Source organism: Lissotriton vulgaris, chromosome 10 (genome assembly GCF_964263255.1).
Source record: "Lissotriton vulgaris chromosome 10, aLisVul1.2, whole genome shotgun sequence".
Classification (NCBI taxonomy): Eukaryota; Metazoa; Chordata; class Amphibia; order Caudata; family Salamandridae; genus Lissotriton; species Lissotriton vulgaris.
In genome coordinates this window covers 782,536,202-782,559,742 of record NC_141698.1, presented here as the reverse complement: position 1 = coordinate 782,559,742, position 23,541 = coordinate 782,536,202, and the positions used below count along the sequence as shown (strand labels likewise).

Below are 23,541 nucleotides of genomic sequence, written 5' to 3'. Positions count from 1 at the left end.
GCTAACTTTCTAAAAGTAGCATTTGCAAACCCAGGATACTAAAATAAACTTGACTACAAGAAATATTTTATCATCCTGAGTTCAGGCATACTAAACACGACTCGCTACCATGCTCCCTGAGCCTGCTGGGATTATAGGGTGTAATAATTCCAGCAGCTCAGTCTGGCCTAATGGAGCAGGTAGCCTTCAATAGTGAAATACGGTCTTGGTTGTAAGTCACTACCAGGACAGGCCACACACATCAGGGCTTGTCCTGCCTTACACCTACAACGCACCCTGCCCACAGGCCTACCATAGGGGTGACTAATATGTAGTCAAGGGAAGGTTCGGGGGCTGGCAAGTGGGTGCACTTGCCCAGCTAGCGTGACAGTACGAGACCGCACGCGGGTTCTGCGGTCGCAGTTCCCAGACACATCTTTACGGCCGCTTCGGTGGGTGGCACAACCAGCGCTGCAGGCCCACCAGCAGTATTGGCATCTACAAGCCCCGGCACTCCTAGTGCACTTTACTAGGGACTGACAGTAAATCCAATGAACCAATCATGGATACCAATCGCATGTACAATTTACAGTAGGGAGCACTTGCACTGCGGCATGGGTCAGCCGTGGCGCAGTGCCCTGAGTATCGGAAAACCAGCAAAACATCGGAGGCACATCAGCAAAAAGTGGAAGGGAGACTCACGCCAAGGTGCCAGGTCTAACATGTGTCCCCTCCAGCTGAAATGTGGGGGGAACTACCCTTCCCCAGGGAGTTCCACATCACTAAGGCGGAAAAATCTGGACAGACCGTCAGCGTTGGCGTGATCGGTGCCAGGGCGGTGTTCCACCGTAAAGTCCATACTCTGTAGAGAAATGGACCACCTCAACAGTTTCGGGTTCTCACCCCTCATTTGCATCAACCATCTGAGGGGTCTGTGGTCCGTCTGAACTCGGAAGTGAGACCCAAACAAGTAGGGTCTTAGCTTCTTCAGCGCCCAGACCACAGCAAATGCTTCGCGCTCTATTGCACTCCACCTACTTTCCCGTGGAAGTAACCTCCTACTTATGAAGGCTACGGGTTGGTCAAAGCCCTCCTCAGTCATCTGTGAAAGAACAGCCCCTACACCATGCTCTGAAGCGTCTGTTTGCACTATGAATTCCTTGGAGAAATCGGGAGCCAGGAGCACGGGCGCCGTGCACATGGCAGTCTTCAGGGTGTCAAAAGCCTTCTGACAGGTGTCAGTCCAAATCACATTCCTGGGCTGCTTTTTCGAAGTCAGCTCTGTCAAGGGGGTCACAATCGTGCCATAGCCCTTGACAAACCTCCTGTAATACCCAGTGAGCCCCAGGAAGGCTCTCACTGCAGTCTGGGTCTTGGGGGGTTCCCAAGCCAGGATGGTCTCAATTTTGGGTTGCAAGGGTGCTACCTTGCCACTCCCCACTTGGTGTCCCAAGTACACCACTGAACCCTGCCCAATCTGGCACTTGCTTGCCTTGATTGTGAGGCCTGCTCTGCGCAGGGCCATCAACACTTCCCAGAGGTGTCGCAGGTGTTCTGGCCAGGTGCCACTGAACACCGCGATGTCATCCAGGTAGGCGGCACTGAACTCGTCCAGCCCAGCCAACACCTGGTTGACCAATCTCTGAAAGGTGGCAGGGGCATTCCTCATCCCAAATGGCATAACCCGGAACTGGAAATGCCCATCTGGTGTCGAGAATGCCGACCTCTCTTTTGCCCCATCGGTCAAGGCGATCTGCCAGTACCCAGACGTCAAGTCAAACGTACTGAGGAACCGGGCAGCCCCCAGCCGATCAATGAGCTCGTCAGCTCTGGGGATGGGGTGCGCGTCAGTCTTCGTGACTGAATTGAGTCCTCTGTAGTCCACACAGAACCGGAGTTCGGGTGTGGCTCCCGGCGCAGCAGCCTTTGGGACCAAGACCACGGAGCTGGACCAAGGACTGCTGGAAGACTCAACCACCCCAAGGGCAAGCATCTTGGAGACCTCCTCCTTGATGCAGGCCCGGACCCTGTCAGTCACCCTGTAAGCCTTATGCTTCACAGGTAAGCTGTCTCCAGTGTCCACATCATGGACGCACCAATCTGTGACACTCGGAACCAGGGAGAACAGATCTGGAAACTGCCCCAGCAACTGGCGGCAGTCTTCCTGTTGTTCGGGGGTCAGGGTGGGTGAGAGGTTAACTCCATCCACTGACCCGTCTTTCTCACAGGCCACTAAGAGGTCAGGAAGAGGCTCCGACTCCTCCTCCATTCCGTCATCAGTCGCCAACAACATGCCCACTTCGGACCTTCGCAAGTGGGGCTTGAGGCGGTTGACATGTAGGACCCTCAAAGGGTTCCTGGGCGTCTTCAGGTCCACCAAGTATGTCACTGGGCTCTTGCGCTCCACAACCTCGAATGGGCCTGTCCACTTATCTTGAAGGGCACAGGGCTCCACCGGGGCCAGGACATACACCTCTTGTCCAGGCTGAAGCTCGACCAGAGTGGCATTCTGGTCGTACCACCGCTTCATCTCCTCCTGGCTTGCTTCCAGATTTGCCTCGGCAAGTTGTCTGAAGCGTCTGGTTTGGTTTCTGAAGGCCAGCATGTAGCTATATACATTCTGGGGAGGTTTCCTGGGAGATTGCTCCCAGCCTTCCTTTACCAAACTCAGCGGTCCTCTCACGGGGTGACCGTACAGCAGTTAAAAGGGGCTGAACCCTAGGGACTTCTGTGGTACCTCGCGATACGCAAAGAGTTGGCATGGTAAGAGGACGTCCCACTTACGCCTCATCGGACCTTCCAGGCCCATGATCATGCCTTTCAGGGTTCGGTTGAATCTCTCAACCAACCCGTTACCTTGGGGATGGTAAGGCGTGGTGAACTTATACGTTACGCCACACTCTTGCCAAAGGGACTTCATATATTTGGATATGAAGTTGGTCCCCCTGTCGCTCACCACCTCTAGAGGGAATCCTACTCGTGAGAAAATTCCCATCAGTGCACGTCCCGCCACGGGGGCCGTCACTGTCCTCAGAGGGATGGCTTCAGGGTACCGGGTGGCATGGTCCACCAAGACCAGGATGAACCTGTTGCCCATGGCTGTCTTGGGGTCCAGAGGCCCAACGATGTCAATACCCACTCGCTGGAATGGCGTACCGACCACAGGGAAGGGTTGGAGGGGAGCCTTGTTCTTCCCTCCGGTCTTCCCACTTGTCTGGCAAGTCGGACAGGTTCTACAATGAGCGTCTGAGCTCTTGTGCATTTGGGGCCAGTAAAAGTGGGTGACAAGCCTGTCATAGGTCTTGTCCATCCCCAAATGTCCTGCTAAAGGCACATCATGAGCCAGACCCAGTAGGAAGGCTCTGAACTTCTGGGGTACCACCAGCACACGGGCTGACCCAGGTTCAGCAGCCTTAGGCTCCGAATACAGGAGGTCGGTCTCCCAGTACACATAATGTGTTTTGGCCTGAACACCATTGGCCTGGTCTGCAGCCTGCTGCCGCATACCCACGAGAGAAGGGCATTCTTTCTGCTCCTTGCAGAATTCCTCCCTGGAGGGTCCTCCTTCTTGCTGCCAATGGGTCAGCTCAGGCAGGTCCCCCAGTTCGGCGATCTGTTCCCCTGTAGGCTCCAGGGCATCCCCCTCAAGGTCTGCTTCCTCCTGGACCGTGGGAACTTCAGGGACCGGTTTCCCGCGCCCCCTGCGCCTTCTCCCTAAGGCCGGTTCCTGGGCCTCTCCTTCAGGCCCCAGGACCTCTTGATCACCCCTACTGGCTGCCATTGACCGGGTGTTCACGCACGCCCAGTCAGGCAGACCCACCATCCGCAGGTGAGTCGTTTTCTCCACCTTTTCCCAAGGGGAGTGCTCCAAGTCATTCCCTAGCAAACAGTCAACAGGCATGGTTTTTCTTACACAGACCTGCAGAGTACCAGAGACCCCCCCCCCCACTCGAAGGGAACTTGAGCCATCGGACACTGACTCTCAGAATTATCAGCGTTGATAACCCTACAGTAGGCATGGGGTACAACCTGCTCTTGAGACACCAGGTGCTGCCTCACTGCAGTCACACTGGCTCCTGTGTCTCTAAGAGCCTCAGCTTCCTTGCCATTGATAATCACCACCTACCCATATTTCTTAGTGTTAGAGGGCAGGTAGTTCGCAGGGATCATCTCACTGTCTCCTAGCGAGACTAGGATCATGTGAACGGGATCTCCACCCCCCGGGACCATCACTTCTTCTCCTAAGTGAACACTAGTCACTTTACGGGGCGGAGCACCAGTGGGTGCGGGTTTTCCAAACAGGCGACACTTGGGGTCACTGGATATGTGCCCAGGCTCGCCACATTTGTAACAATTGAAGGGCCCCTTTGGAACAGGTTTACCTGTCGGGCCCCATTCTGCTTCGGGGGTGGGGGAGGCTGAGAACCTTGCTGCTGGTTCCCCTGGGAACTACTTTGGGGGCCTTTTTGGAACCCTTTCTGTTTTCCCCCCTTGTCCCCCCCACTCTTCTGCTGGGGACCCTGCCCACTCTTGGCGGAGTCTCCCACGGGACCCTTGTGGACCCTGGTGCTGAGCCAGCGGTCCGCCTCCTCAGCAAGCTTCCTCGGGTTGGACAGCTTGCTATCGATCAGGTGTTGGCGTAACTCAGGAAAACAGTGATCAGACAAGTGCTCCCATGCAATTAAATCAAAGAGACCTTGAAAATCATTCACTTTGCTACCCTTCACCCAACCATCCAGTGCTCTGCAAAAATAAGTCACATACTCCACATACGTATTCCCAGGCCGCTTAGTACATCCCCTAAACTTCTGTCTATACATTTCAGGGGTAAGCCCGTACCTGTTCATTAAAGCTTCTTTCATGTGGGAATAGGATCTCTGATTCTCAACGGGCAAATCTAGCAAGGTATCTCGCCCTTCGCTAAGGAACCTTCCCCACAACCCTGCTCCCCAATCCTTGTCAGGGACCCGGTGGGAGGACATGGCTACCTCGTATGCCCTAAACCACTGTCCTATGTCATCCCCCTTAAAGAACTCTTTAACTACGTCCTTCGGGATGTGCACTCTTGACTCTACCTGCACTGGCGATGTGCTGCCACCAGAGGGAGGACGATCCAAGCCTCTTTCTTTCAGGCTCATCTCCCTCATTTTCACTTCGTAATCCATTTGGTGCTTTCGCTCTTCCAGCGCCTTTCTTTTCGTTTCAAGCTCCAGTTGGATTTTTAATTCTGCCAGCTTTCTTTCGTGATTCCTTGTTTCTTTCCTATCTGCCAGCTCCTCTGGCGACAGGCCTTTACCGAAGCTGTGCACGCTGTCTTGTCTTTCGAGATCTATCAGATCCCCAAGTGCATTCTGCTCCTCCGTTGCAACTTGCTCCGCGAGGGCGTCTTGATCTTCCGGGGCCTTTCTGGACTCTACCCAGGCTTTCAGGGCCTTGTAGAGCTCTGGCTTATTCTTGCAACCAACGTGCGGAACCTTGAGTTTCCTGCAAAAAAACTTCAGCTCATCGTTGGTGTATTTCTCCAGCTTCGCGGCGTCCCACTCGACCTCCAACACCTCCGAGGTCGTGGACTCTGCTCCATCCAGGCTCTTCGCGCCCGGCATGGTTCTTACACTCGGAATCTTCTTTTCGGCAAAATTCAAAAGCAAAGTCTGTGGCTAAGTAACTGTAATCTGTAATCACTGTGCAATGGTCAGAGGTTAAGGTATAAATATTGCAAGCGTAAATTCGAAAATTCCTCACCGCTGCGTCTAATGTAGGAAGGGGGAGGCTCTAGTTGGCGCAGTGGCGACACTAGCGACAAGCAGGGACTCTCTCTTCCTCGTCAGGGCTGAGGGTTACCTTCCAGACAACCTCTGCTTACCCTCTAGGTAGTGTGGCTTAAGCAGTCGTAGGCTAATCTTTGGGGCACATAGGGTTAAACACTTGCAATATTACACCGTCACAACCAACCCACCACACAATGAGACCAAACTGTATTCGTTGAAAATATATCTCTTTATATAAACTTCAAGCAGGCTTGTGAATACAGTTATCAGGCTTTCAAATAGCGGTTTCAAGTTACTTAGTTCAAGTTGCCACAGTTCTTTCTAGCAATAAGAGTTCTTAGGGCCTTCTGGCCAGTTCAACAAAGTTCTTGTAGAGCGGGCGGTTTCCAGGGGAGCTGTCCCACGTCGCGTTGCCTTCCCGGGGTCGCTGTTCGTTGCGGCTCTCAGCCGAGCAGGTCACGGGTCATCCGGGGCAGCGGTGTTCTGTGGCGGCAGGGTCCTTTCCTCGTTGTTCGCTCCGACCCTGGAGGCGGCGGCTGTGTGGGGGCGGCAAGTGGCAGTACGGTCCCCAAGTGCAGGACGTACCCAGCCAAGTGCCGGTGTAGCTGTGCGCTCACAGCTGCGCTGTCGGGCAGGATACCGACCCAGAGGACTCTCACAGGGCGACTGTCCGTCTTTGCAAGTGGATTGGCTGCTCGTGGCGCAGTCAACTCGAGAGCTCGGACTGGACGGGTCCTCCTTCGCTTTGCTCTCGGGCTCCCGGTGCAGTTGCGGTCACGGTGTTCGGGCCAGCGGCGGCTGGACCTCACTTTGCTTTCGCTGTTGCTTTGGGCCCCGGTCACGGTGGTCAGGTGGATGTCGTTGCCTTGGAGGAGATTCCTCCGTCGGTACTGCAGGGATAGGCAGCACACACAGTCGTTTTCGTCAGGGTGTAGCGCCCACTGGTCCTGGGGCGCTGGTCAGGGGGCAAGTTCACAGCGAGCCCTTGGAGATCTCTCAGCAGAGTTTGGCACAAAGTCTTGTAAAGCAAAAGTCTTCTCGCAGTCTTTCCTTTCTCCTCTCCTTCGGCAGCAAGGCACTAGACACAGGCAAGAGACAGCACCCTTCCTTGTCCTTCACGGTCCTTCTCGTCGGGCAGAGTTCCTTCTGTAGCCCAAACTGGATCTAACTTTCAAGGAGCAGGGCTCCTTCTTTTATATGGCATTTCTTTTGTTCTCGCAGGCCAGGGGGGCCTTTGCATAGCCACTTTCAGTCCTTGAGTACTCTGGTGGGTGTACTCCGGCTTCTGCTTTCAGTGTGAGGGGCAGGCGCATCAGACGCCCCACAGGAGGTGGAGCCAGCATTGTGCGGACAGGGGCCGCCAGAGTACCTTGTTGATGGGGGCTTCGCCCTTCCTGGGCCAGGTGCCGGCTGAGTCATCAGTCGCTCCCCAGGAGGGTGGAGCCGGCATTGTGGTGGTAGAGCACAGCAAGATCCAGAGTCAAGAGCCACTCCTACCTCCCACTAAGGTGTAATCTGCGCATTCACCACCTGTCGTCCCCCCAGCCCTGTCACTCACACATCCCAGACAGTCAGATACACACACCAGCAGAGGCGGCTGAAATGGTTAGGCAAGCAAAGGCTAACTTTCTAAAAGTAGCATTTGCAAACCCAGGGTACTAAAATAAACTTGACTACAAGAAATATTTTATCATCCTGAGTTCAGGCATACTAACACGACTCGCTACCATGCTCCCTGAGCCTGCTGGGATTATAGGGTGTAATAATTCCAGCAGCTCAGTCTGGCCTAATGGAGCAGGTAGCCTTCAATAGTGAAATACGGTCTTGGTTGTAAGTCACTACCAGGACAGGCCACACACATCAGGGCTTGTCCTGCCTTACACCTACAACGCACCCTGCCCACAGGCCTACCATAGGGGTGACTAATATGTAGTCAAGGGAAGGTTCGGGGGCTGGCAAGTGGGTGCACTTGCCCAGCTAGCGTGACAGTACGAGACCGCACGCGGGTTCTGCGGTCGCAGTTCCCAGACACATCTTTACGGCCGCTTCGGTGGGTGGCGCAACCGGCGCTGCAGGCCCACCAGCAGTATTGGCATCTACAAGCCCCGGCACTCCTAGTGCACTTTACTAGGGACTGACAGTAAATCCAATGAACCAATCATGGATACCAATCGCATGTACAATTTATAGTAGGGAGCACTTGCACTGCGGCACGGGTCAGCCGTGGCGCAGTGCCCTGAGTATCGGAAAACCAGCAAAACATCGGAGGCACATCAGCAAAAAGTGGAAGGGAGACTCACGCCAAGGTGCCAGGTCTAACAGCCACCCCAGTTCAGACCTAGCCATATGCAAATCAGTCTTGACCCTGTACCTCATGAGAACAGATCAGCCCAAACTGCCAAGCCAGGTCTTCCCTGGACTGGAAACAAGCACCCTGGGACTGGTTTCGGGTTAACACCTCATCAACCAGGCTAGTTTGAATTCAGTGGCTAATTGGGCATGGGACAATGTCTGGGCATACCCTGCCAACTTAGGGCTGGCAGGGTATGCCCACGATGGACGGAGCGCTGAAACTTTTCAGAGACTCAGACTTAGGTCCCTTGCTCACTTTGCCACTGGATTCAAGATAGCCTGGCTGATGAGGGGTGAAACCCCGAAACCGGTCCCAGCATGCTTGATTCCGGTCCAAGGAAGACCTGGCTTGGCAGTTTGGGCTGGACTGTTCCCATGAGGAACAGAGTCGAGGCTGATTTGTATATGGCTGGATGTGAATTGGGGTGGGGAAGTGAGCTAAAAAACGATGATTGATTCAAGACAGATCTGTGACTGTGGGTGAGTTTCAGAACAGTTTTAGCTCTACGTCCATATCCTTTTGTTTGCTTTGAAGCTGGTATTTTAGTGGATTTCAAATTCTGTCCATTGTCAAACCTTATTTAGTGTTTCATGTTGGCTGTTGCTTTACACATAGGGCCGACTATTTCCGATTACTTTCTTTTTTATAACTTTTAGTTCTAAATGTTGAAAAATGGCATTTTCCTGACTTTCAGTTCTAAAGATTAAAGAGTCTTCCCACGGAGCTATCCTGCATTTCATTGATAAAGGGCCATTGCAGCACTGGTGTCAAAGATATTTCTAGCAAAAACGTGTAAAGCCATTGCATGGCATCAGATGACTTATCCATGCGTTTTTTTAATTGTTCCTGGAGGGCCAAACAAGTCCAGGGAACCTACTCCTTCAAGGATCCTGCCATCCGCGTTCTCCTCTGTAGATTTACAATGCTTGTTAATATATTTAAGCAAGTGAAACAGTAGAAAATACGGTGCTTTAGATAAAAAAAACTCCGGACCTTTTCGTTTTTACATTTTGTGCAGTCCGACATAACGCTCCTTACCCATTTTCCCCAGCAGTGCAGTGAGTATTGTTCCATCTCCTTTGGCCAACTACAAGGAGCATCACTTCTTGCCAGAGCCTGCCCCAGTGACGAGTAGAAGCTATTAATGTTTCTGCTCTACAGTGGTATTTTCCTGAGGTAACAAATGCGTCCGTGGAAGATACCAACATTTGAGAATCACTGTCACTTGAATGAGCTTATAAATGTCCATGCTGGGATTTAGTAAGTCATCCAGGATGAGAGTGGTAGTCCAGTACTAGAGAGTGAAGGTTAAGATTCCAAAAATAATCTGTCCTTGATAGATGTCCTTCATAATGAAAACACATTTTTATCTAATGAAAACCTATCGGTTCCAATTTCATCTCCATGTCCTTTGTCTGAAGATAAATGTACTTATAGAGCTGTAAATTCGAAGAAAAAACGTACCGTGTAAGAACATACTGCCTCTTATTCTAGGAATTGGGCTGCTAACCCCCCTCCCTCGCGTGGAATGCTGATAACATGTTGTTCAGGATTTCCCCCTGTGCGTTATTACCTTCCCATTCTGAGTACTGTAGGTCAAAATGTAAAATAATAAGGTACATTCGTATGTTTCCCCTTGATTTTGAGCCTCAAACGTCAGAATCTTGCATTTTGTCCTCGCATATTTGTTTTTGTTGGGGTAAAATAGTTGGGAGTCGTGCAGTGTTTGCACACCAGGTATATTTGAGATTTGAGTGCCAGCACCAAGATGATTGCAGCGCTTGGAATAAGGGCCATTCTGTTTTTCGTCCATTTCTTACTAATTAAGTCACTGTTTCTCAAATGACTTCAGTGTCTTAGTAGTAGGTTTTTTTTAAGCAGCAAGTTGATATGTGTAGTTTAACTGATGCTATAGATGACCAACAAGACTTTCTTTTTCAGGCTGCCAAGATCTGTAACAACATGCTGTTAGCCATTGGTATGATTGGAACAGCTGAAACAATGAATCTTGGAATCAGGTTTGTAATTAAAAAGAAAAATTATTATTTCTTTTTTTGTTTTTTTCCTATTCAATTATGCATAAACTGCAAATGTAGGCATACATCTCTGCCCAATTATCGTTTAAATCTTCCAGTTATTAATGTAGCAAGCGTACCTTTCTTGTGACTCAGCAAATCCCTGGAAACTTCAAGGACACTTATTAGGGGATTAGCTAGTATGTATTTAGGCTAGTAAATGGTATCGCCTGATGACGTAGAAATTCATCAGATGGGCACCACTGAATTAAAGGTTCACTGATTTGGCAGATGAGTAGCTCCTTTGTATTATGGATTATCCGTGCTCTTTCCAGATAACACAGTAAATGTAACACTGCTGATCCTGTAAGAGCTGGAGACCACATTCTGCCACCTTGCATGTAATGATTACAAGCATAGGTATTTCCTCTACTGTGTAGGCATACATAGAGTTGTAAACTGTACGTAGGTGGATTAGCGACGAGTCATCAAAATTTGCCACTGGAGCTGAAATTGCCAAAGGACTGCATGCTCCCTGAAAAGCACCACAAAGATGAGTATTGAAAAACTACCTTACAAAATGCCCTAAAAAGGTACAGTTCATGTTAGAAGATATGGATAAGTACTCAGTCTGGGACTAGAAATTATAATCCCAGCTCTGCAGGATTTGATAGTAGAAGATGACCGAAAGTTGTTGCTGACTCATGATCACAGTTATTAAAAGCTCAAACGTGATACTAGACGGATCTTTAAAGTGTATTTTCGGAAATGGTAACACTGAGGTGTATCGCTTTATGTGAAGCACAGTTTTAAATGCCAAAACAGATAACAAAAAATTTAACATTTACGGCAATTGTACTGAATAAAGCTGTGTACAGAATTACAAACAAGCATTTGCAATGCAATCGGTCTTTCCTTTGGGACCGTATATGTATTTAGCTATGCAGCACATTAGCCTGGGTGCTGAAACATCTACAGTTCTCTAACATGGAGGGAAAGTAAGCACCAAACTGTGTGACACGCCAGGGTTGGGAACACATGGAGAAAAATATTGCTTTTCAGCAGGAAATGGTTTGGTCCAAAGCTCTGTTTTGAATATAAAATCAGGGCCTTTGGTGGTCATATCACTTAAAATACAAGATTTCAAAAAAATATTGTCTACGGGTGCTCGTGGAAAACAATTTCTATGGAATGGAATCTAGAGAATGCTAAAGTGATTCTGGTATTTTACTGAGCTCTGCTGGTCGTTTCCTATCAAAAAGTTAAATGGAGGCAGTTGCCATTAAAATAAAAAAAATAAAGTCCTTCAGCAGAAAACAATTCTGGTATTTTACTAACCTCTACTGGTCGTTTTCTATCACAACAATTAAATAGAGGCAGTTGAACAGAAAAAAAGTCCCTAAGCGGAAGCAAACAAGTTATAGGGCTGATCTCTAGGTACCACAAAGTACATACACCTATAAGTATGTACTAAAGTATATACTAGAGGTCTCGAATGCTCGACCTAAAAAAATGCCCGATAAGTTTTGTGGTGGGACTATTTTGCTAGTTGACAGTAAAAAAAAAATGCATACCTGAGTAATTACCATCGGCTGAGATTATTCAAGCATTCCAGCTGTTCCTTTTGTGATTTTTTTCGGTTTTGATTCCATATTGCTGTGGTTGAATAGAAAAATAACGATTTCGTCTCTTGCTAGATATATCAGTGCCTATGTTGCCATGCAAGCTTGGAATAGTATCCTTCCACTCCAATAGAAAGGGATATAGCACATCCTGCCACGGCCAAAAGCCTCTCCACATGAAACTTGGCAGTGTCTTATGTCCCCATGCGTGGACTTACTGCCCCTCCTACTGTACTGGCGCATGTAACTGTTAGGAGCTGCAGTGTAAGAATGACTGGTTTACAAGCTCTTGTGCTGTAGACATTAAGGGACTACTTTTAAATGTGCACATGTTTGCAGCCCCAGACGAATGAGGAGGTAATGTGGCCCATTACTTGGAGTGTTTTATAGAACGTGCTGAATCAGGGTAACACTTAGAAACAGCTTCAAATGCAGGCTAGTCTGCCACGACACAGAGGGGAGGAAAGGGCAAATGAAGGGTTGTGGCCGGGGCACAGGGATCTGATTGTTTGATGTTGCATTTTTATTTTACTACACTTATGACATCACTGTTTTGGGTATGTCACTGTGATGTTGTGTTCGATCAAATCATACTGAATTTTTTTGTGTTGACTGTTTGCTTGGGGTTTTTGTAACGTTGGCTGGTTGGTCTCGTCATGGCTATGTAGCTCCTAATCGGGCAGGACTATAGGGTAATCTGGCAGTGCCTGTTTGTGGGCCTGTTCTATGGTCAGATTTTACTGGTGATTGCTCTGATATTATCACACAGATTGCGTGTAGCAAACACAAATGCATGCTGTCTCCAATACCTTGCAAACCATCAATACAAAGTGTAATTACAAGTTCAAAACTGCCCTATTTGCAAATGTGGGCCACTTTTTAAGGAGTCTGATTCACAAATGCACACACTTTTATTTTAGGGCCTGAGCCTATTTTCTTTCCCAGTCCGACCCTGGTGGCAACGGACATGGAGATATAGGACTTCCTTGACAATTAGATCCTGAAAGACCCTTGGGAAGAGGGGGGATTTGGCTACAGAGATGGAACACTCACTGCACATGGATCATGGACTGTATGCCCTTCTGTATTGGGGGATAATATTTCTACAAGGGAGACCCAAGGATCACTGGGGACCTGGGGAAGAACTATAACAAAAAACACGCTGCAATAGCAGCATTTTTTGTGCAAACAACCAAATGGTGACGAAGTGTACTCAAGGCAGTTTATAAAAAATTTTTCAAGACCCATAGCAGCGCAGTAAATATTGGCACAAAAAAGTCTTTAAAAACACAAACCCTCTGATTGTTGAAAACTTGCCATAACGGCCAACTATTCTTCTGTGTGTTGATCTCAATTTATCACTCGACATTGGTCCCTTGCTGGCTGTGTCACTGATTCATGCTAGCCTGGCTGATGGGGAGTGATGCCCCGAAACCGGTCCTAGGATGCTTGTTTCCATTCCTGGGACGACCTGACCTGGTAGGTTGGGCTGGACTGGGTAGCAGGGTCAAGACTGATTTGCATATGACTCGGTCCAAACTGGAGTGGCATGGTGAACAAAAGAACAATGGATTTAACCAATATCTCTTGATAGGGGGTGAGTGTTTGAAAAGTTTCAGCACTCCACCCATCATCTTGTGTTTGCTATGGGCGAGATGCAGCAGAGTTCACCATAAGGTGTGGGCTCGACGCAACCAACTCGCTTGGCAGATGATTTAGTCGTCGGTGGCCTTGTGGTGCCATGCCTGGCTGAGAGTGACTAGCATTTCAGGGAATATCCAGGCTTCCCTCATGGACATACTCTTTGATGGCTGTCACCTCTTTGGAGAGAAGGCTGATTCAGCGCTGGATCCCTTTAAGTACAGCAGAGCTACGGCCAGGTCTGTGGGGTTGTCTTTGGCCCCTTGCCAACCACAATCTGCCTGTCGGCCCTTTCGTGGCCATGTAACGGCTCTCCAGGCGCACCCATTACCTCCCAGCCACGACGGCCAGAGGCATTCCAGTATTTTTGTGGCAGAGGGTGTGGGGTCCCATAAACAACATGGGTCAGGCGGCCAGCAGTCAGGTCAGTCCTATCCTAGACCTGCACCTTCTGAACCTGTTCTTGAAAGAGGAGAAGTTTGAAATGGTCACGCTCGCCCAAGTTCTGTTTGCCCCGCACCCGGTCAGCTGGATGGTAACGTTGGCTTGCAGGACACATACTTCCACATCCCTTTCCTGGCTGCCTACAGATGTTACCTGTGGTGTAAGGTGGGCCAAGAGCACTTTCAGTTTGCTGTGCTCCTTTTCTGCCTTACCAGTGCCCCTCGGACGTTCACAAAAGTGATGACGGTAGTTGCAGCTCATTTGCGGAGGTCTGGGGTTCCAGTCTTCCCCTACCTTGACGACTGGCAGTTGAAGGCTGCTCGCCCCAGGCGGTCGTTTCCCACCTTCAGACTACGGCGAACCTCCTACATTTGTTGGAGTTCACGATCAACGTGACAAAGTCGCACCTGATTTCCTCTCAGATGCTCCCATTCATCTGAGCTGTTCTGGACACCGAGGAGTTTCGGGCCTACCTCATGAGCGGTAAGTCAAGGATATTCAGGCTATGATTACTATATTTCAGTCTCAATGCTTGATTTCAGTGAGACTGACTCTGAGACTGTTGGACCTCATTACCGCCTGCATCCTGCTTGTAACTCTTGACCTTCGACATATGCGGGCTCTGCAGTGGGACCTGAAGGCACAGTGGGTGCAGCATCAGGGGAGTCTCTCCAACATGGTTCAGATCTCTCCAGCATGGTTCAGATCTCAGAGGGAACTGCTAAAGATCTGCAGTGGTGGATAATGAACTGCAATTGGGGCAGTGACAGAACCCTCTGTCTTCTCCAACTGCTCTGACTGTACTGACAGATGCATCACTCCTGGGCTAGGGCGGCTATCTGGTAGAGGTGGAGATCAGAGGATTCTGGTCTACGGCGGAGTCTGAACTCAACACCAACCTATTGGAGCTTAGGGTGATTTGCATGCCATTGAAAGCCTTTTCTTCCTTCGACCAGGGAAGACCACTGCAAGTGTTCACGGACAACGCCACTGCCCAGTGATACTGCAACAAACGGGTCGAAGTGAGATTGTGGACACCCTGTCACAAGGCGCTGCATCTTTGGATATGCTGGAACATCCGGACATTTCCCTGGTGGTTCAACAACTGGTGGGCTCTCTGAACATCGAAGTGGACAAACTCATCCGAAGATGCCTAGCAGATCATGAATGGCATCTCCATCTGAAGGTTGTGTTAGGTCACTTTCAGCAGTGGGGAGAGCCTTGTTAGATCTGTTTGCCACTGTCAAGGCGCGCAATGTCCGTAGTTTTGCAGGCTGGACTTTCCAAGGTGACTCTTGCTCGAGTGAAGCTCCAGCCTCCTCTACAGCTTTCCGCCAATACCACTCCTGTCAGGGTTCTCAAGAAGATCAGGAACGACTGGTCCCAAACATTCCTTGTGGCTCTGGATTGGTCGTGGAGAGTCTGGTATCCCGAGGTGGTTAGCATGACCATTGGTCCTCCAGACAGGCTGCCTCTTCGAGAGGATCTTCTGTCTCAGTAACAGGAGTGTCCGGCACCTAAAGTTTAGCATCCTCCACCTTCATGCGTGGAGATTGAGCAGCGACTGTTGACAGCGTTCGACCTTCCTCTCCGAAGTCTTTAATGTTATTCTGGCAACCAGGCGTCCCTCCAAGTCAATATACATCTGCTGTTGGGATAGGTTTATGTCATGGTGTGCTTCCCACAACGTTGACTGCCTTTCTACACCTTTATCCAAAGCTCTCTTGTTTGCTTTATCTTAATTCCAGTAGGGCTCGACTCTGGGCACAGTTAAAAGTTTGTCTCTCTGCCATCTCTGCATTTTTGCGGTTGCTGGACCAACCTTCTCTCTTTTAGTCACCTGTTGTGGCTAGGTTCCTAAAAGGCCTTCAGCATATGTTTCTCCTATGCCATTCATCATGCCTTAGTGGGACCTCAATCTGATCCTCACCTTTCTCATATGCACCATTTGAGCTTTTGCACAATTGAACTCATAGACTATTAACCATCAAAACTGCCTTTTAAGTGGCATTAACATTGGCCGGAAGGGACAGCAAATTGCAGGCCCTTTCTGTACACCATACTTATACCACCAAGCTGATTCTTCCTTTCGAAAGGTTGTGACTGCCTTGCATGTAAGCCACAACATTATCTGATATGAATAGAGAGTTTTTAATGATTCAATGTAAGAACAATAAAAGATTCCGTCGTATTGATTCTAATACAGTGCATAATGCACAATCATAATAGCACATGGGGTGACATTGCAAATACAAGAGCAGAGCAACTTCCTCATATTTTTTCCTTTCTTTTTTTTTTTTATTCTTGATTGATAAACATTTCATCAAAAGTGTGTACAGCTTGATATAGATTCCAATACATTTAAAGAAAAAGTGGTTCTGTCGGGTAGGACTGATATTTCCAAATACATTAAATGCAATATAATATAAGATATGCTCTCACAACACACAAAGGAATGGAAAAAGAAAACTGTACTCTTTAAATTTGCGCTCAATATTTATCTGAATTTCATCATTCGGTTATGAGCTATACAATTGTATCAAAATATGTACAAAATACTGTTTAGTGACAGTTGTGCATAGTGAAGAGGTGACAAAGTGAACAATATATACAGTGTTAACAGGGTTTCATCTAAAAATATTTCTTTAGAGGAGGCCAGAGCCTTGTTTGAATCCATAGTTTCTTCCCTAATGTGGAAACCGGGTCATTCTGGACCTAAGGAATGCGTCGATGTTTCGACCCTTCTGTGCCCCTGTTGGTGTTCCCGGCAGGTCTTTTTCAAGACTGAAGAACGGTGGCCCAGGGGCCTGGAGATCAATTTCAGTGTCGCCTGGTGCAATGTAGCTAATTAGCTTAAAGTCCGCGATCAGTCAAATTAACGCAGAGATGGACGGAGCGCAGTCTCGGTCATCGGGAACCCAAAGTTCGGGTTCCCGATGGCCGAACCGTTCTTCAGGTCCCAAATGTTCATGCCTGCCAGATCAGTGTACATATAATCTTCACATCCCTGTCTTGAAAAAGACACGCCGTGACCACCAACAGGGGCACAGAAGGGTCGAAACGTCGACGCATTCCTTGGGTCCAGAATGACCCGGTTTCTACATTACGGAAGAAACTGTGGATTCAAACAAAGCTCTGGCCTCCTGTAAAGAAATATTTTTAGATGAAACCCTGTTAACACTGTATATATTGTTCACTTTGTCACCTCTTCACTATGTACAACTGTCACTAAACAGTATTTTGTACATATTTTGATACAATTGTATAGCTCATAACCGAATGATGAAATTCAGATAAATATTGAGCGCAAATTTAAAGAGTACAGTTTTCTTTTTCCATTCCTTTGTGTGTTGAGAGAGCATATCTTCTATTATAATGCATTTAATGTATTTGGAAATAATCAGTCCTACTCGACAGAACCGCTTTTTCTTTAAACGTCTTAACTACCCAGGTTCTGAGGGACACAGGGTTACCCCATTTTTTTAACTATAGATTCCAATGCAGCCTATGCATTTCGTCCCTTTTTCTCGGGACTTCTTCAGGGCAAGCAAATCATGTTTCAAGCAGAACTGATTCAGTCCCCAGTTCCCCTTTTAGCATAAAGATTTCTCAAGGTAACCCATGCAGTAGTGTATCAAAACTGTGTATTCAAGTTGGCGAGCGAGGAAAATCCACCTCACTGTGAGATTTTTCCTTGTCCGCGATCGCCAACATCAAGTTGGCGAGCGCGAGCGTGGAAAATAAACCTCCTGGCGAGATTTCTCAAAGCGGGGGGGTCGTGTTTCTCATTGCTAGTGGTTGCATATGCTCGCGACCGCTCGCGTTGAGAAACTGCCCATTCGCGTTGATAAAGCTGCAGCTCGAGTAAAAATCTACTCGAGCGGCAGAAAAGGTAAGCCTACGCTGTGCATGGTGCTGTTCGCAATGATTGCTTAGTGCGGACAAGCATCCAGCACTGTGCAATCACCGCGAACAGCATTTTTATACCGTACTATGCCCCTCGCGGAGCTCTGTGGAGTTATTTTTGCGCTTCTCTTAGTGTAACTCTGCGAACTCCGGCCAGGGTTAGTTAGCTACCCATCAATTCAATTCTCCTGCTGCTACTATTTTAGTAGAAGATAGAACCTGAGATGGCATTTGGCTATAGAACTCTTTGGGGGAATTTGGCTTTCCTTACAGTGCTTACAATGGTACTTAGCGTCAGTCTACACTCTACAGATAAATCTGTTCCCTTGATCTGTTCTATTTTGTGATTACGCATTTAGTGTAATGCGGATATTAAGTAAGTAAATGAATACCAATTCACACATATTTTCGAATCATTTATGTACGAGGTGTTGAACTAACCACAAACAGAGCCGGTCCTAGGCCTTCTGAGGCCTTCTGAGGCCCCGGGCGAAAGGGAAGATGTGAGGCCCCTCTAAGTGCCTTACTGCCTGCGCGAGTGCGCTTTTCCCTACTCTACGGGGCCGGCAGGGGGCCCCCTGAGCGCGAGGCCCTGGGCAGCTGCCCATACCGCCCATGCCTAGGACCGGCCCTGACCACAAACACATTGTACTGAAATTAAAGAATAACATACGCTCGAGTCTTGTTTGGTGGTGGTTTCGTATAGCAAATGTAACACAATAATTTACTGTGATAGATAGATTTACTCCAACCATACGCTTGCAATTCCCAGACACGGAATCCTGCCCGAAAATGTCCATCAGAGTTTACCAGCTATGTGACAAATGCATTTTTAGTGTAACATGTAAGCCGGATCTCTAGCCTTGCTAGCAATCAGCATGCGATGCCGAGCTAGTGGTATGATTAGTTATTCCCTCGATTGCCTTATATTCAAATACGTAAGAAGGATGACGCTAACATTTGAGTGTGGAGACCACATCTGAGAGTATTTTCTGTGTATACATGTGTTTTTTTTAAACCTTTTCCTTTTTTCGTGCCCTTCTCTTGACGATCTGTGGGACTGTTTTAGCAGTCTGCTGCCCCTGAACGGACAGGCTGCATTATTTCCTCCTTGACAAAGATCCCACACACGGCAATTTTCTGGGCGTTATTTAAACATGATTGATGGGCTTGTGAGCGCCCCTCGAGCCAGCCCCCTCGAGAAAGCACTCACTAAAACCTCTAGATTGTGTAAAAGTTAATCAAACCAGCGCAGCGTATCCTGTTAAGCCAATGCATATAAGCAATAAAAACCGCTTTTGCGCTGGAGGTATTAAAATAACAGGCTAATGGATTCACATTTCCTCTTAATTACCATATCAAGATGGAGTTGCTCTATTGAATTGCCCTCGTCTCAGATGTTGGACTACCCTGACCTATTAACTTGTCACGTTGTAATTAAGATAAACTGGGGATTTGCTTTATATCAGCGCTAATTGGTTTATCAATATCTGGTACTATTTACATCTGTAAACGTATGTCTTCACATTGAGGCGTATCTGCCCCCGGCTATCAGTGTCCATAAGGTCTGTTTCTCCCGTGTTCAATTGCCGTCCACAGCTGAACCAGACATGGCCTAAATGTCCCTGTGAGAAGAAGCACCTTGATTGGGTTCACTAAGCACCCCCATCTTCCGTGCTCTAAACAAGCTCTCTCAAATCTTGTTTTCGACCATTTAGTAAATGCTTTGTACAAGTAGTGATATGGAAACATCTGTCATCAGCATCACCAAAGGGGTTTGGTTGTTGTTTGGTGGTAATTTAACTTGTTTTTTGCAGGATCCTATAGTGACATGGTGATGCTTGGGGTTTAACTCAGTCTTCCAATAGCACACTTGTGCTGTTTGAGCGCTCCTTGAAGCCCTGCCGCATGTTCTATCTGGTTGCAGCACTACTCTGTGGCCGTAATCCTTGTGCTGTGGCGCCTTTGTCTTTGACTAGTGATGATCAGCCTGCAGTGGTTACTGGTTGGTAGAAGAAGTGCAATAGAAAAAAAGAACCTGTGCCTGTCTTTCCGGGGATCTTCTCGAGTGGTGTGTGTGCGGGTGTCTGAGCCGCAGGACGTTGTTGATTAGTTCATTTCGTAGATTTCATTTTATAAAAAATGAGCAAAGGTAGCTTTGAAGCGTGGTGATTGACACCAGCATGTGGCCCTGCCCTGTACCTGGCAATGGGACGCATCCCTCCAACCTAGAAACACAAAGAACAATCTAGCACTAACACACCCTTGCGTGCACAGAAGCCCATGGCATAAGAAAGAGCTCCGCCCCACTATGTGGCTACATATTAAGGTCTATCTTTATGTATAAGCATATGTTACTCAGCAATAAAGCCACCTTCACACGTCCCTCGTAAACGATTATTAACAGGCCTAGAGAGAATCACTGATTTTTCTATTTTTCTCTTATTTTCACTTTTTCACATTTATCAACGTCTTCTCTCGGGTAGTGTCAATCCCCATAGCCTGTTTCTGGTTCATCTTTGTTGAGCTGCTGTCTGAACAAGCATAGGCAACACCCATAGTTCTGGCTTGCATTGTGTGTCTTGATTGAAATGCGTTTGAAAATCCTGCTACAGTGAAAAAGCAAGATAAGAAATGCTTGCTCCTGTCTGCAATGCAGCTATGGAAAAAAGTTAATGTATGATCATACAGTGTCCTTTTGATACGTAAAATAATTTCTCATGCATTGCTGTGCAAGGACTCCACAAGTGGCAGAATACGACACACGTTTATGCTCGAGTTCTGTTTAGTTCCTAAAGCCTTCCTCTGCCTTCTCATCTGTTCGCACTCCTCATCTGTGTCTCATCTGACGGCCAGCATTCTAATGTATCTTTATGCCACTGCAAAAAGAAAGAAAGAAGAAAGAAAGAAAGAAAGAAAGAAAGAAGTGTTGTACTCCGTGTGTTATTTACCTCCTCGCCTGGAGCAAGGATACTGCGATCATTTTTCTTTTAATTTTGACCCTCCTCAAATAAGGATAGACCTCCAGCACGCAAGGCTTGATTGTTTTCACAACCAACCTCCTGCCAGTAGTCTGTCGCTTCATCATTTCACTCTAAAACAACTGCACCATACCACATCGCCACACCACGTGCAGAAAGTCTGCTTTGTACCATGCGCAACAGGGTCATGCGTCTACTGTGGGAATATCTTTAGCAGTAGAGTGGGATAAACTAAACATTGATCAAAACATATAATAAAAATATCGAAAGTGTGCATAATTTTTGTATATTCCAGAATTTTACTGCACTCTGTCTCCCTGTCTTCCTTATCTGCCTTGCTTCTCCCCCCTTACTCTCACCATCTTCTCTGGTTTGTCACAACGCAGTGCCGGGTACAAGAAGAAGATGGGTCTACCACCCTTACCCAATGTAAAGAGTTCTCTTAGTGTCCCCAGTTCAGGGGGCTCGCCCAGAAAGTCGCTTCATGTACTTCTTCCTGCACCCGCCAGCCATAAATACACGAAGAGTTGTCTTGGACACACTCCACGCCTCAAATATCTGCCTTCACTGTACAGGTCCCCCATCAGTCATTCGCCCCCCAATCCACTTCTGGACAGAACTTGAAATATTCAAGGCTGCAATTTGGGACAACCCCAGACCTTTAGTTTCTTATAAAAAGGTATACACTTAGCCACTTTTTTGAAACCTTATCCCAAGTGTGAGACGTCTGCTATATCAAGCTTGGGGTACTATGTATTTTTGTGTGCAAGGACATAAACATTGTCTGCAAATGGTCCAGCTTACAACCCCAGCCAACATTCTCTTTTTTATTGTTAAGTTCACTGCTTAAAACACACAAAAGTTGGTGGAAGGAGTGCTTGCAATAAGTCTAACCACTGGAAACCACGCCGGATAGAACTCTAACCCATCGTTCTGTTGCCCGTCATGCCACCTCAGTTTGGAACCATCCATATACGAATGTGTCTTCGGCTCCACTAGGAACATTCCAGCCCCAATCGCCAGGCTAGGTCCTCCTTCAGTATGTGGACAAGCAACTCAAGACCGACTGTCTTGATTCTGGCTTTTCAGTCAGGTGTATCTTAGTTCCAGTTGCACAGTGATTAAAGGACCCACGTCTGTGCAAACCCATGGCCAATTAGGGTGTTACATCAAACACACAATGATGGGAAGAATGCTTGCTTGAGGAAGCATTTCAGCCCATCGTTCTTTTGCCTACCATGCCGCCTCAGTTTGGACCATTCCATACGCAAATCAGTCTTAATTCTTGTTCAGTTGGAAGTCCATCCCAAACCACCAGTTCCAGTCCTCCCCGAACTGAAACACAGCAACCGAAGACTGATATCACCCTGCTTGGAGCTCTTCAGTCTGGTGTAGTTTAGTTCCAGTGACACAGTGAATATCTAACCCATGTCTGCCCTAGTTGTGTGTTTGATATACCACCCTAAGTGACAAAAGTATGTCCTGACATGGATCCCGTATTCGTACAGTACCCAGCTAGAAGTTCGTCTGATCCTTGAGCATTTCTCCCGTACAATATCTCCAATGCATTCTAAAGTTCCTTCTTAAACTTTGACGTCTCAAGCTTCTCTCTAAGTTTTTAAGACATTTAGGTGCTGTCATCCTCCTCACATAGTCGATTATTGAAACCAGTGATTCTCCTTGATGCGTTACATATTGTGTGTGCAAGTAATCCCTTAATACCCATTCCTGCATGACCTGTGGTACACCCCTATTATCCTTCACCCTCAACATTTGGGTTTCATTGTACAACATCCACATTGGCAATCACCCTGATTTGGCTTTCTCTCTGTGGAGGAATTGCTGATAATCCACAGAAGTGAATTTATCCAGTGTGTCTTCTGTGGTGCCAAGTACATGCTTCCCTTCCAAAATATCAGTTAACCCAGCGGCCCCAGGACCACTCTTGCACACCAGGTAGGCTATTACTGCTTCTAGTTTCGCTAAATTGCCCAAAAGTTATGCTCATACACCATGTTCAGATCACCGCCTTCATGATGTCTCATTTACTCTCACTTGTGGCTGTGGTACCTCTGTTTTTCTGTAAATATTGCACTAATGTATCTAGGATCGTGACCTGGAAATCTGCCCTACAATGTCTCAGTTCTCAATCTCCACAGTGGTATATCGAGTCTACTATCACACTGGACAGAGTTGCAGGATCGGACAATATCCAGCTGAGATACCTCACTGCTGTTCAATTATCATGTATTTATATACTTATAAAAAGTAATCTGATCTACTATAAGATGCTTGTGGTGTGGAGTAGAATGAGTAGACTCTGTCACCTGAGTGCTGCGCCCTCCACACAGCCATCATTTCCAATTGACCTTCCTGTAGCTGAACCGCCAACCTGTGCTCCACTCTCGCCCTAGGGTAGATATTGTTATGAGTCCCAATGATAATACAATTGAAATCTCCACCCCAAATCATGGCACTCTAACAGTCACCACGCTATTCAGACTGGGGAAAAAGGTCAGATCTACCACATTTGGGGCATATACATTCGTCAGGCACAATTCTTTACCATCCAGCGGGCAGTATATATTGCCCATCAGGATCTTATACTACCAATTTTGTATTTAACATTAAACCTGATCTGCACCATAACTGTGCCCTTTTTAAGTAAGAGGACTACCTGTGCATCGAAATAGGCCTCCCTTAAGGAGGCTACATTTATTGTTTGCCAGCTCAGAAACAATTGTACTCTATAGAGTTTGGTATAATTTGTAAAGTCCGAACAGTCAAGATTATTGCTTTATCTCATAGCAATAACCCAATTCTGTTTCCAAA

General features: G+C 47.6%; 1 protein-coding gene across 1 annotated transcript in view; it reads left to right on the top strand.

Moving 5' to 3' along the window:
- The window catches only part of HIBADH (3-hydroxyisobutyrate dehydrogenase), a 564,326-nt gene that overhangs the window by 489,420 nt on the left and 51,365 nt on the right, over positions 1 to 23,541 (top strand). Inside the window, exon 6 of the mRNA XM_086941695.1 lies at positions 10,042 to 10,118. Within this exon, the coding sequence (XP_086797821.1) occupies positions 10,042 to 10,118 (77 nt within the window). The remainder of the gene's footprint in view (positions 1 to 10,041; positions 10,119 to 23,541) is intronic.